We start from the raw sequence: 15191 nt of genomic DNA on the forward strand, positions 1-15191 counted from the left end.
GTCAGTTTTTTTACCTGCCACCGTGGACCAGTAAGATACGACTGTTGAGGATCTTTATGTTGACAAAGTAGATAATGCAGATATTATAACGAGATTGCTGTATGTCATTTAACACTTTAGTTTTGCTATACCTTTTAGTTTTATAGAAATACATTTATGCTTTGTACTAAGAGGCAACAAACTTTTTTTGCTTCAAACTATTCAGCTGTAGTTAGTCCACTTTAATTATTGCATATAAAAGTGTTTTATTATTTTATTCAATCAGACTGGCAGAGATCACTTAGAGCATTCAACTAGAACAGTCTCAGTAAAAACTAATCAAAAGCTCCTGTGAGTTTGAGCATGGGATCTGGTAAACTCAGTAACAAATAAAACATAATTCTAAACATTCATGTTTACAAAAAAAAAATTACAAAATCTGAACAATAAGTTAATAAAGTGAAATAGTTATCTACTGTTCAGATATAAAAATCCCAGCAACTTAATTTATATATCACTATAGCAGACATGACAAAATTGTGAATAATGCTATCCACTGTCATAAGTGACACTTCGAGATTTCCAACAGAAAACTTATATTTTAATTTTCTGTTCGTATATAGCCAAAAGTAAGAGGCAAAGCCAGCCTAATAGTAATCCAAGGTTCTGTAGGAGAAACATCAACCAGGGTCGCCGTGTCTGAATATGAGTCATTTCAGGAAGCTAAAAAAAGAGTAAGACACCAGAATGAGAGCCAGATATATCCATCTCTGGAAAAAAAAGTCTTATGGGAAAACAAGACCAACTTCATTAAAAAAGACTTTAAAAATGCTCAGTTTCTGGATATAGCTATTAATCTGTACTATGTTCTGTACATTGTAACAACACATATCTTGACAGGGAAATATTTAAATTAATCAAATTCTGCTCATTTTGCTTCTCTTACTAGCACCGATGAGAATTATAAATAAGATTCCAGAATTTTTTAACTTCTCAGTAGTTTTTAGTAATTTTATACAGCTGTCTGTAAGGAAATGCTTAGTTAGTAAAATTAGTGATTCCTCTTTGTGGGAATAAACTGGTTTGAGGTTTTTTGTTTCAGTACTATATATAGGGTCAATTTTGCTCTTACTGAAATAACTGGCAACACTCCTATTTACTCGGGCTTTAGTAAACATACAAGTAGAAAACAGGATTTTTAAAATATGCTTGAAAAAATATGCCTAGTATTTTTCTCTGTGAGTTTTAAATCAAGTAAAGGAGCAGCAGCTGTTCATAATCATATTAAAAGCTACTTACTTTGACCTTCCACCCTACACGGCCTCTTTTATCAAAGTTTTAAATAAAAGGTATGCCTCCCCAGACCCTGTGAAAATGATGCCTCAGGCTCAGAATCTCTTGGTATTTATGCTTTGTGTATTACAGACAGCAGGGGAGCCGGTAACGACCACTGATACTCTCACATCAACTTTGAAAATAACTATAGAGCAATGGCCTGGTACTGACCTTGGATTTTGGTTGGGCTTTTTTGTCTGGTTTTTTGTGAACTTCAAAACTCTCCCATCACGTTTCCTTCCTGCCCCACTGCCAGCCTGCGCTTGAGCGAAGCTATTTATTTCCTCTGCTCCTTTAGAGCCTCCTCGCAGGAGCTGTAACAGCATCAGCCACTGGGAGACAGTGGAGTGGTGCCGACCAAGGAGGCCACCAGGGTCTGTTTACATCTCTTTGCTATGCTTGTCCTTCCCCCTGTTAAAAGGGGGGTCTCTGGGTCTGCTGCTCCTGCGCTCCTCTTTCTCTGGAAGTTGGCACAGGCCCAACAGAAAACTGTGGTGAAAAAATCTGACTCGGCTCTGAAGTTTTGCGTAAAAATAACAGGCAAACCCAACGGCCCTGGGCCTTCGTAACAACTAGGCAGTGGTTTAAGTTACGGTATAAAATTTGTGCCTTAAACACAAATTAAACATAACTACGTGAGTTTCTAAGGATCATCAGAAACATTTAATCTAAAGCCAATGTAAACACCCCCGAGTTCTGATGTAAATCAAAATCTGAACTGACAGCTTGTAAGTGTTCAGAGCACGCGGCTTTTGTTTTGTACATAAGTAAAAACTGTTAATTAAGACCTAGGCCTAAATCCAGGGTTCCACTCTAGACCGTTGCTATTTCTACCTTATCCTTATAATCAGTCTATTTTGTCCTCTTCCCCAGTGCACGAGCGAACAAGTTCTCTAAACAGAAGACTTTTCCCCTTTCACTGCAAAAGCTAGTATTTTCTCTTACTGGTATTAGTGCCAATTTGTAAGTTACACACATACACAGTATGTTCCTAAGGGAGTTTTAAAAAGGAATTCTCAGCAGTTAGTACCCTTCCCGTGTCTGGTGCAGATCTCTGTTCCCTCCACCCAGCCCATGTGCATGTTATCAAGCACACAGACCATTTCTGTAGCCTTACCAGCTATTCTCGTTTCTCTCTTTGGAAATAAAAGCTGATTGCTGAGACAGCATCAGCTATGGTTCCCCAACGCTCTCTGAACTCCCCTATACTCAAATGTGTGTGGAACAGCAGAGAAAAGCTTGTTGTTTGGGAAGTACAAGCCTATTCAACTGGCAGATGCAAAACATTTCCCAAATTAAGAGAAGTCAGCACCACAGCAAAGCTGTTGGATGCCATCACACTCACTAACACTTGAAGTCCCTTTGAGGCAAAAGAGTTACTGTTAATCAAGGGACTAATCTATTCCCACTTCAGCTCATGTTTTCATCGTGAGCACACAAAAGATACAAAGAATTAGGAAGCAGGATGCTGAAAGAAGGCATGAGGGGTTCTCAACAAGGTGCTGGCTAAATAGGAGTTCTGCTAAGCTGGGTCATATATGGCATGACTGCTGCACTGCAACAGCCCAGTAAGTCACTTTAAATGTACTCCGTTATCTCCAAAATCACAAAGATTTTTAGGGTTAGTTGGAGGAGCTGTCAGTTAGTTACCCCAGGAGTGGCTGGCTAGCTCCTATTTCTTGATATCCTATTGTCTTTCTTGCTTCTGTCTCTTTCCTTTCAAATTAGCCAGTAAGTCTTTCTGGTCAGGAACCATATAAAGCAATAGGATCTGCCTAATCACTCAGAAATGACATCCCAGTCCTTGTTTAATACAATGCATGTGATTTCATAAACATTTATCCATAATGATACTCATGGCTACTCATTTAAGAGGCTGATGATATAGGATTTTCAAGTCTGTTCCCCAAGAGGAAAAGGGACATGTTTTGTCAAAGAAACAGTTCATTAGGATGTGAGTTGGTCTGTTCCATTCCATATAATGGTGTCTCAAGTTTCAAATCAGGTTAAAGGTATGTTAAATAAAAGGTATATTATTAATGAAAGGATCTTTGGAAACAGTGTGAGGTTATGATTATACTTTGACCTCTAAACAGATATCAAGTACAAAATAATATCTCACTATTTTGCTCATAAAATGCTACTTTTCAGGGGATTTAATTTTGGCTAAATAACTAAACCCACAATATTACAGGTTTTACTCATTTTTTGAATCAACAAAAAATTTATGTTGCAATATTATATCTGTGCATACACATTTGCAAGACAAAATACTGCTCCCTTTCACCTTCCCCAGTTACCGGGAAGATGAAATTTTGCGGAATTCCTCAGTGAAAAATTATGAAAGATATAAATTATTTTATCATTCGTTCTTTTCCTCAGACTTTTAAAATTATTAGCCTACCCTGCTTGCTAATGGAGCTAGTATGCCATTTTTAGAGATGAAAAACCTTTAATTAACCACAGAAGTAGTTTTGTACAACCTTGACTGTGGCGGCAGCCTCACTGTGCTGTCCTGCCAACGAACCTCCACCTCATACTCCTCAATGTTCCTCGAGGCAGAAACCAGTGAGGATGTTAGGTCTTATTTAACTGCTGCTCTCTTATTTATCTGCTGCTCTGACAAGCGCAGGAATATGTGGAAGCCCATAAAACAAATACTGAAAATTGTAGTTAAGCTTTGTACACCATTAAGTATTTGTACCTAATTGGCAGGAACACTGTTTGTAGATGAGAATGCGGCAGAGAATAAAAGTTCTTTCTGTGCAGAAAACTGAAAAATGCATAAAGCATGGCTGGTTTTCATTTGAGATGTACTGCACAAACATATGAAACTTTTCAGATCTACAGATTCCTGCAGTGCTACAGGGATATTTTTTAAATAAAATAATCCCTGTGATATTCAACACTTGTACTTCTGACAGATATAGGTGAGCAACCCAATGGCAATTCTTTTGACAAAATGCAGAGAAAGACTCTGACTGGAATCCCTATTGATAAAAGGAAAGTGAGAGAAATAAGATCCCCTCCCTCTCCCTTCTTTCTTCTCTTGACATCAAGATTATGGTGAAAAGCTGAGAACAAGGGCATACATGTCCCTGTCTCTGCCTGGAACTGTGCCATCTCTCAGGATTTACAGCTGACACATTGCTTGGAAGACTCAGGGAAAAACATGGTGAGGTTCTGGAAGCTCGTGGATCCCTGATGGATGTTGATCCTAAACTGAATCAGAAATACTCCTAAATCATCCTTAGCCACATTAGTAAAACCATACCTATTGAGTAGGTAGGCAGCTTCACTTCCTAATTTCTCTGTGTCAGAAAAAGATGCAACTTAGTACACGGTGTTCTTGCCTCTTATTTACCGCTTCAGTCAGGACTGTTGACACATCCACAATCCTTAGGGAGTTTCCTCATAAGCTCTTAGGAGCACTTTATGTTCATTTTACTTTTGTTACAGTAGCAAAAATAAATAGACTAAAATACAACTTAAGATCTAAGGTCAATTGTTACAACTAGATTGTCAAACAGGTTATAATACATATTGGGTTTCAAGTATTATGCTTGAAGCTGGTAAATGCTATCTCAGGCACGAGGTGGGGGGTGGTAGTGAACACAACAGAGAGACAGCCAGCCTTGGGAAAAACACACTAATAATTTATGAAGGGACAGACCACTTTTTTTTTCCCCACTTCTTGATCTAATCACTTGAAATATTCTATCTTTGTTCACAAGCAACTTTACATTAATACACGTTGGTTAAAGAGCCATCTGATACTTAAAATTAGCTGGCAAGTTAATTAAGTTCTGCATTGTTACAAGTGTAAAAATTAGCCAGCTCTTCAATAAATGATGTGGGCTGAGGGGTTCTTGCACAGTTCTTAGACCTTCCTTCTAGTGTATATCTTCACACTTTATTTTTCTGTACTCAGATAATTGCTATTGAACTGGAAGTATGAAAAATGTTGGGCAAAAATGAAAAGGTTGAGGCAATCTGATGGTTTTTGAATTGCTTAGGAGCTCATCGAAACCCTTCTGAGAAAGAAAGGCTGGCCAGGAAGAACATAGGATAAGGATCTTGCATTTTAGTTCAGAAACAGCAAATACATGTTGGAACCATGTGTGAAAAATAGATAAAGAAGCAAGGAGTAAAAAAAAAAAAAAGTAACCAACGTCAAGATTTAAAAAAACCTGGCAGGATCAAATGTTTGTTTACATCATAATAAGTAACTTTCAATTCTAGAAATGCATTGTTTACCTTTCCCCCTCTAAAAGTCCTTTATGCCTTTCTCGTATGTTGCCCTCTTAATAGCCTTTATTTCACCCTTTTATAAGTAATTACACCTGTTATAACAGTGACACCTTACAAAATCAGACTATTGTTCTAAGCACCCTACACACACGGGATAGATGACATGCTTTTTCCCACCAAGTTAATCCATCTGCATTTGTCTGATGCTCATCTGTGATGTGGCTATGTTAAAAGGAAAATATTACAACAGACTGAAGTTCTCACCATTTCTGCTAAAGACAAATACAAGAACATTCCAGCTGTAACAGTAAAAATCCAGTTTTGAATGCAAGGATCAGTTGATACAGAAAGGCCAATATAAAGTCCTAAGAATGCTGTTAGTGCACTTATAAAATTCATCAAAATTGCAGTCTTCGTGGGGAGCCCTGTACTTAGCAGCACAGCAAAATCTCCTGCGTAGAGAAAAAGACAGAAAATTTATGATGTAGCTGATAAATGTATTCGTAAGACTCTTGGTAATAAAACATGAAGGAAAATAGTAAGATATACACAAAGATAGTGAATGATGGAGGCTGCCCTTGGATTTCTGTAGAATTAGTTATAAACTCATCCTGTGAGAAAAAACATAGCCAAAACCCCCATATTGACTTGTATTTGTTTAGCTGTTCCTAAAGATAGCATACAGTATACAGGAGTGGCTTTCTGTTAGTTCTCGATGTTCTGTGACATTTCCAACTTGGATACACGCAAAAGTGAAGTCACATGCTTTCCCAGAGTTTCTAAATCTTTCTCGATTGGGAACTTGCCAGTTCAAATCATGTGAGGATATTTGCAGCATGGTCTTTGAGTGTTTCACAGGTGCTGTAAGGCAGAAAAACCTATGCCAGTCTGATTCTGGTTTAATTGCACTGATTGCAGACCTAATTGATTTTGGTGAATTGTACATCAGAATTGCATCACAGATTTTTCTTCTAAAATAAAGTATTTCATAACAGGTCCATAGTAAAAATACTTTGAAAATTCTTCTCTGTGAGTGTAGAAATGCTCCTTTGAGACTGGGGCACTACTGACCCAGAATGAAGAAGGTCTGTTGTTGGAGTTAGCTGTTCAGGATTTGGGTAATTTCTTTGCTATGCAAACAAGAGCTACTGGTTCTACAGCAATTCCCCATCCCACCTTTTTTGGGGGGAAGTTTTCTACAGAGACAGCACATGAAATCTCCAGTCATTTAAGAATAGAAATGAGAATCCGCAGTTCTCATCTCAAATTTGCCAGCACGTATATGTTACAAAATGTCAGGAACAAATTCATCCACACTGAAAGATTTACCACAAGGAGATAAATGAGGACAATGTTCAACTGAACTCTCTTCCTGTCCTACCTGCTAGTAAAACGGGTTGTGTATCTTCTTTTATTGTCTTTTTATTCTTGATTAGCAGCAGGAATGAAGGTAGCATGAGGAATACATTGTTAAACAGCTCTACTGCATATTAAAACTCTGGGATAGCCCATGGTGTCAGGCCCACATGGTTCTTGCTCAGAGCTTACTATTTCTTGTTCTGTGTACAATGAGAATAAAGGGCCACTCTGACCTGATGACATTTGCAGATGGAGATGGTGAGATGGGACGGTACCCAATATAGAGGGCAGAAGCCCCACCTCCTTTTTGTGAAGGGGAAAGAGAAGAATACAGTTTCTTTATATATCCATCTCACACATCAATGTTATAGTTCCTGATGCTATAAGCAAAAAGAATTCCCACTAAAATCATGCAGGAAATAATTCTTTGGAAAACCTGGAACCACAAAGCCAATCAAGAAAAATACACATATATATTTCTTACCCATTTCATGAGGAATTTCATGGCATAAAATAGCAATAGTCGTTGTCACACCTGTTTCTGTTGAGGACGAGAATGCTGCTCCCATTACCAAGCCGTCAGCAAAATTGTGAAGACTGTCACCGACCAGAACCATTATTGCTAACAAGCTAATTTTCTTACCTAGGAAAAAACAAGCAACTAAGAAGAAAAGCCCAGAAATTCTAACACAAACAGATCCTGTAATTATTTTTTTTTGTTTGGCGACTTCACATGTAACATTATGAAAATTGATAATAATCAGGGCACAATTGTGTTGATCTGTTTTGTCCTTCTTACTACACTTCCTTCAATAAATTTGAAATGAAAAAGTAGGTTGTAGAATAATTCAGAGATGCAAATAGCAGAAAGTAGCTTCTTATTTTCACTAGGTCAACAGTACGCTGGACGTTCATGGTCAGGCATCTGACAGGAGGGGAAAGAGATAAAAGAACTGAAATCAACCTAGGGAATTAAAGAGAATCTCTCCATCCAGCCTGTAACCCAGCCAGCATGTAGCATGCTGAATAGATTCATGGGGAGGAATTTTATCTCAAGTAGCAATGAGGCTCCATGTCTAGGCCTAGGAACATATAATTGGCTCCTCTATCCTCTACTTTATTCCTTCCATTTTACCCACAATCTTAGAAGCAGGACCTCCTAATGACTCTCAGGAAACGCATCCAGCTTCCCTCCACACAGAATGGACAGGACACTTTGCAAAAAGGGTTGTTTTATGCCTGAAGAAGCAAGGTCGTGATTTGGAACCTAAACATCATGTATTTTCTTGACTTTTGTCGGCCCCACACAGACATAATACGGCAGTCTAAGGAGCTAACGTGGAGCTGCACACAACTGTCTGAATACAGTTATTACGAGGTTTCACTTCAGTAATGTTTCTTCAGAGATGACCATTTTATAGTGACAGGGGAGATGTTTTTCTTACAGAAACTAGCTAGAACTGAAGTCTTCAGACTATTATAAAAAACACACACAGCACATAAAAGCCTAACAACTGTATTCAGAAAATCCTCCCTAGTTGCCTGGGAGCTCTGCGGGTTCAGAAAAATTGGCAGGCTTGTTAGATTTTCCTGCCAACTTACAGAGCCAGACATGGATGTCCCCAGTCTGCACAGTTCTTTCCAAACAGTATGGGCAGTTTATAATCAATAGGGCAGAGCATGAGTTACATAGAAATAATAATAGATTGCTGCACTACATTAAGTTTGCGATTTGTAATAAGCACTGGCTTATTACGAAATCATGGCCTGCCCTGAGAGATTACTGCTCCGCTTTATTCCAGTACCTGATTGTTGAAGATGATGTTCCATAATTATGGGAACTCACTCCAACGTTCTGTCTATAGTATAACTTAGGGATCAGGTTAACATTTTGGAGTAATTGCAAATACAAGCTTTGTCAACATACTTGACAGAAAGTTAAGAAGATGCATATATGTACAAATCTGAATGTTTATCTTACTTTCAGCCCGTTTTAAAGCAAATTTGTTACTAGCAATCATCTCACTGCATTGCTGTAACATAACTATTAACTTATTATCCTAACTATTTCTACAAAGCTTTTTCTTCTTAAACAATCCTACATTTATTTTTGATAGTTTTCTCTGCTTAAATAGGGGATTGGAACTCATAACAAATTGTATTCCATAATTTTCCCAAAGCTCATGGGTGGGGGACTTCCACCATAGATTATGTATTTTAAGATTCAAATAAGAGTTTAAAGCAAACATTTATCCATACATAGATCTTTTTTCCCCATGTTTTCATTACTCATAAAGCAAAAATATTTATAGTTAATGTAACATCTCACTGAGTATACCAAATTCAAAATGCTACTGTTCAATCTTTTCATATATTGAGAGAACAAGTGTGGATAACTAAGAATGAGAGGGCCTGTGAGAAACCACAGATTGTTTTCTTCTAGTATTTTCTTGCTTTTTGAGTTACTCAGTAGCTATCCAAGGTGACTGACTTCTCTCACGGTCCTACTTGACATGCGTTTAAAGTGAAGTGTGGCATTTCTGGAGATGTCAGGCTTCTCTCTTAGAGCTGCAGATTCCATACCATTTTGGAAAAAACCACCTGAACGTTTATCTCAGTAGCAAGGTATACAGGTATGTTTATGCATAAGAACTGTAACAACATAAACTTTTGTAAATATGCATTCTCTAAAAAACCCTAAACAAAAACATCCTTCTTTCACTACTATGGTTTCAATTACTGATTTCTAATATAAAGGTAAAACTGAGCTATGAGGAAAAAATTGAACCAAACAAAAAATTTACTGAGAAACTAGACCAAATTTAGTTATTTGGAACAAATAACGTTGAGATCACTAGAAATTTGTGCTTAGCAGGTAGTGATGATTGAACAGCATGGAAACATCTAGAGATGGACTAATAGAAACACAGAAACTGGCACTGGATTATGTACTGCTGGATAGGTGAGACTGAAGAAATGGAAATTAGATTTCAGATTCCTCAGAAATGGAAATGAAGCCCACAAGAACAGAGAAGAACCTAGAAGAAGATAATGACATTGTTAAATGTCAGATTCCTCAGAAAAGGAAATGAAGTCCACAAGAACAGAGAAGAACATTAGAAACCTAGAAGAAGATAATGACATTGTTAAATAAATGAAACTGTAGACCTGAGATCACAAAATAAAGGGAGTTGATTATAGTAAATAAACTGATTTCAATTAAAATGCTATTCTCTTAGCTGAATGATTATGCTCTATTTCTCCCCTTCTTTTTTTTTTTGAGTAAGCAGCAGCAAAACAGAGAAGATAAGAACTACTTTGAAGCTCTCTGAAGAAAACAGATTATCCTAAAATTGAGACCCATCATGAGCCCACAGTTTCATCCATGTAATAAATCATTACTGGTTTAAAGAGATTATTGCTTTACCGTGTAAGAGAAAAAGGAAGCAGAATTATATTAGTACAGTGAGCCAAAAAACCAATTGTGTCACTACCTTCAGGAATAAAAGCCTGAGCAAAGTTTACAATTATAAAAATCTGTATTGTATTAAATTTTGAATGTTTCCCTTTAAGCAAAGTCTTCAGAAAAATGGTTTGCAACAGTGAGTAAACAAACACTAAAGCGTGGACAGTATAAGATTAATGAACTTCACAATTACAGGGCTGGCAGCTGAAAAGGTCTTCAAGAAGATATTTAATTATGTAGCCAAGCATCATCAGATGTGGTGAGGTAGCATATAGCAAACACAGAGCTAGGCCAGCTTTACACTTTCAATTCCATTTTAGGTCTTAAGGCTTTTCCTGTTGCTTGTCTAGTCTTTTTTATTGATACTAACTTTTTTTGCTGATCGCCTTACTCTCTGGAGGAACTTCAGACGACTCAGAATCTTCTGGGCTTCTCTAGTTAAAAGCAAAGATAATGGATCAATGTTAAGGGGCTCTTCCAGCTGCTGATATAAATACAGGAAAATATCACATAAGTTCAAGTTTTTTTAATTCAAGACAGTTGCTGTTATTTGCATAGATATCATTAGAATCATTTATTGAGTACTGGCAGTGTGATTGGTACTGCAGAAACACATAAAAAAAAGAAATCTCCCTCGGCCAGAAAAGGCTAGAGTCTAATTCAGGTAGGAAGACAGACATACACAAGCACCTTTGTAACCCAAGAAAATCATGTTTCTGCTTGAATACACAAAAATCTAACCAAATGCAGAGCTAAAAAGGACACCATCATTCAAATTGTATCTCGTATCTTCGCATTTTGTCATGATGGGATGACTGTAATTTCCTGCTGGATAAGGAAATCTATAGGATTTCTGAGGAAAATGGCTAGACAACAGAGTCTTTTTGGAGTTCATGTTCTTCACAGTTTCTCTGTGAAAACACAAGACTAAAAAAGACGATCATAGGTAGGTTTCACACCCTTTCAAAATGTAGTTGTTTTTCCTTCAGGGTGGTACAGCCTCCAGTGCTTCCCCTCTTGGCCCTTAGGGCTTTGTCTCAGCATCAGCCATCACTGCCTGGGTATAGCAGCACAGGAGTACGTTCCACTGCAGTGAGTGAAATATACCCTCTTTTCAGCAAAGAAAGAGACAGTATCTTTGTCCTTAGCCTAGAGAATTAATTTGATGCAGCAGCCCTAATATTTAATTAATAGAAACTGTAACTGTGGGGAGAGAAGGAAGAACATGAGGAATCTGTCTCTTCCCCTGCCTCCCCAGGGCTTTTCTTTCTGACTAGAGAAATTATTAGAAATTTGTGTGAGTGAGATAAGCCAAAAAACTTTTTTTTGCTTGAAACTAGAAAAATGGATTTTTTTTTATTTTATTTTTTTTTTTTTTTTTGCCAGAACAGCCTATTAAAGCTATTTTAGCAGCCAGTGAAGAGTCAAAGGCAGCAGGAAGGAGTGCTTTGTTAGGGTCAGCAGCCACCACTCCTATAAAAAACTATAGCAGAGATGTGTACTGGCTGCAAAGCAGAGTATATTTCTTGGCTGGTATTAGCTAAGTTGTGATGTGAGATATGTGCTGTAGAGGCACAAAGAGGGAAGGGAAAGGATTTGGTTTTTGAATTCTACATTCTAAAGGAAAAATAAGAGTCTTTAATTCCCATGATTGCAGCCAGTCATACAAATTCCAGTAATTGTTCCACTTCTCTTATAATATTTATTCACATGCCACATCTTTGAACTCTGAGTCAAAACTGCAAGACTAATCACTGACCTGAAGGATTTATAAGCTTTTCTTAGTCAACCAGTGTTTGTCTTACTATTACTCACATGACTCTGAAAAATTGGCTGCGCCTGTACAAACTAGCTCGGCCAGGCTAGTTCATGTGATCTATACATAACTTTAGGGGAGTCTTGCATCTGAGAGGAAAGACGAGCTCATTCATTATCATAAACAGGAAATGATGACGTGGCTCACAAATTAGTAAACATTCTTCACTTGTCTGTTCACTGCATTCCATTGAGAGTTTCCCAACTGTGTTTGAGAGATTAACAGTGGCTTGTAAGGCTCCTGCCCATCACAACTGCTTTAGTAAAACAGAATTCACATTATAGAAGTTCTCTGGAGATTCTGATTTAAATCAGGAACCTATGTATCTAGATACTACATATAATATATATAAGCTGAAGAGATTTGTTGGAAAAAGAGAAAAAAGGTATAAGCTAATTTAATTAGCAAAGACATGTCTGTCTGGATATTCTCTGCAGACCAACAGAAAATTATGTAACTTCTTATGGGTCCTCAATACCCACTTGTTTACTGTTGGAATCTGCAGAAAAATGCCCAAGAACTGCTTAAGATTTCATCTGGTCAGTAATTATGCACTTAACTCTCACTGCAGAAAACCCTGAAGTTTTTCCCATGGGAGAGCATAATAAATTTTTAAAAACAAGGGAGGAGGAAATCTTCAAGAATTTTATCAACAAAGGGTAGTACAGGAAGTGTATTGTTCTATCAATCTGATACACACTTGAGAAAATTTATTGTAAAAATCTGTGTTTGAAATCTCTGTAAAAGCTCATTATAAACTTAAAAATCTAGAGATTCCTGACAATTATGTCACGTAATAAAGGACAAATCAATAAAGATTGGAAAATAATACTGATTTATTACATTAATTGGGTTCATTTTTTGAGGAACAGAGAAAGAAGGATATAAAATCAGGGAAGTATGTCATATTGGTAACCTACCAACTGTATGGTTGAAGTAGATTTGCCTCTGCCTGAACGGTCATTTAATTCAGATTCCACTGGAAGATCATGGGAATGTCCCCAGTGCCCATTAACTAAAGAAAGGCCCTGCTGAATGAAGAGGCTTTGCAATTAATTCTGAAACCCAATGAACACAGGTGCAGTCTCTCAGCCTTTAGTGAAATTTTAGCATCTATAGGAAATATTTATTTCAAAACAAAACCTGTTGAAAAAGATTGTTGGCTAGGATCAACATTTCCTAATGCTTATTTGGTTAAAAAAAACCAACAAAACAAACAAACAAACCTGAAAAATTAATCAGATAAATCAGTGTCAACAATAATGGTTTAATGAAACATTTTGTTTCAAAACTGAAGATTAAAATTTGAGATTGAAATGGATATAACAATTAACTTTTAGAGTTCATCTAGTTCTCTGTAGAACACGTTTAAAGATTTGTGGGATGATGATAAAGCCCTCCTCTCAAATAAGTAACAGAAAGGACTACTTTTTACCAAACAAACAAAATATCACCATCATCAAAATGTTCTCATTCAGTTAATTTCACATAATAATCTTATGGTTGACTCAGAGGTAGTGGGAATAGGGACTCATTGTTACATATCTAAATCAGGCCAGTCATTAAATACTCTCTGTAAAACAGAACAAGCAAAGTCTTAGACTTCTTAAGTGACATTAAGATAGCCTCCCATGCTGAGAAACTTAATGAGCCATCACACTTTGTGTTTCGTTGTATCCTTGTGCATAATCATATTTTCAGGCACCAGTCACACAGAAATAAAGCAATAAAATTACCATAAGCCGGGCAGTGAGCAAGGAGATACTATTAATTTAAGATGGGGTCCTACTGACTGCAAGGTACATATTAGATTTTCAAATCCGTTGGGAAAGGGGTCAAAAATTATCTGGAAATTTTAAGGTGTCATTCTTTAAAATATCTTGTGCTTACATCTATGTCTTCCTCCTCTTCAAACAGAGCCTAGAGTAAACCACTGTTTTGACAGTTTCATAGGGATAAGCACTCTTCACTTGCTCCACTGCTAGTCATCAAAGTATGCTCACAGAACACCTTCAATTAACTGTTTCCTTCTTGAATTATAAATATATGGAGCATGTTCACGAAGCATACAAATTCCGTAGAGCAAAGCAAAATAGAAGGTCAATCTGGTAGGAGCACTTTGCTTCATTTAACTCATACGAATGGCAATTATTTTCCACAATCATTTTAACAATGTGTGCCTGCAAAACTATTTTTAATGCTTCATTTAACTCATACGAATGGTAAATATTTTCCACAATCATTTTAACAATGTGTGCACTGTAAAATCCCAAAATAAAAGAGATTTTTTAAAGGATAAATTGTACAAAGCTTTACCTGGTCATGTGGTGTTACCAGGAGAAAGAAACACTTTTCAATCAGAAAAAAACCATGAATTCCTCCAATTATTCCCAAAAGTTTCCAAATATATTCTTTCCCTTCATAGAAATGTTCTACCTCTTGTGCTTCATGCTTATGTAAACCAAGAGTCTAAAAAAAAAAGAGATAAATTAAAAAAAATTACAATGTTTTGATTTTTGCTAGTTATCCATAATTTAATTCAAATTATTCTTAACATTTTCTTTTGCCATCCCTTTCAAATTTAAATTGTGATTCGTGCTAATCAGATAAATAGTAGATTTATTAGGAGAGCAGATTTTCATAGTAGAATTATTAGGAAGCTCTGCTAAACTTCATCATCTCTTGGTGTTGAAAGGAACAATATTTTTAGAGACAGTTTTATGAAAATGCCCTTTATATATGTGTATATATATATTCAGTATATTTTGTTTGGAGTATATCAGTCTTTAAAGTCTAAAAAGTTACTTGCATTGTCTTCAGATGTAAACTTCATGTTGAAAATAATTCATAAATCTTTCTGCTGGTGGGTGTGGTTCTGTGTTTCCCCAGTGGCACAGCATGGTAGCCCACCTGAGCTCTGAAAGTGAGCACTTTAAAGCTACTGGATACGTCACTTAAAACTGGTGAAGGGGAACACTTCTGCAG

The 15191-nt window shown here is 36.8% G+C and overlaps 1 protein-coding gene across 6 annotated transcripts in view; it reads right to left on the reverse strand.

The window, feature by feature from the left end:
- Window positions 1-228: 228 nt before the first annotated feature.
- The window catches only part of SLC39A12 (solute carrier family 39 (zinc transporter), member 12), a 35071-nt gene continuing 20108 nt past the window's right edge, over window positions 229-15191 (reverse strand). For 4 of the 6 annotated variants that reach the window (XM_014945738.1, XM_014945769.1, XM_014945755.1 and 1 more), the window contains 5 exons: window positions 14523-14675; window positions 10761-10824; window positions 7409-7567; window positions 5830-6017; window positions 229-702 (listed from right to left, as the gene is read on the reverse strand). In XM_014945738.1, coding sequence (XP_014801224.1) covers window positions 574-702; window positions 5830-6017; window positions 7409-7567; window positions 10761-10824; window positions 14523-14675 — 693 coding nt within the window. In that variant the 3' untranslated portion in view covers window positions 229-573. Of the gene's footprint in view, window positions 703-5829; window positions 6018-7408; window positions 7568-10760; window positions 10825-13126; window positions 13235-14522; window positions 14676-15191 lie in introns of all 6 variants that reach the window. The other 2 variants (XM_014945777.1, XM_014945747.1) reach the window with 2 other exon arrangements.

Source organism: Calidris pugnax, unplaced genomic scaffold (assembly GCF_001431845.1).
Source record: "Calidris pugnax isolate Ruff unplaced genomic scaffold, ASM143184v1 scaffold19, whole genome shotgun sequence".
Taxonomy (NCBI): Eukaryota; Metazoa; Chordata; class Aves; order Charadriiformes; family Scolopacidae; genus Calidris; species Calidris pugnax.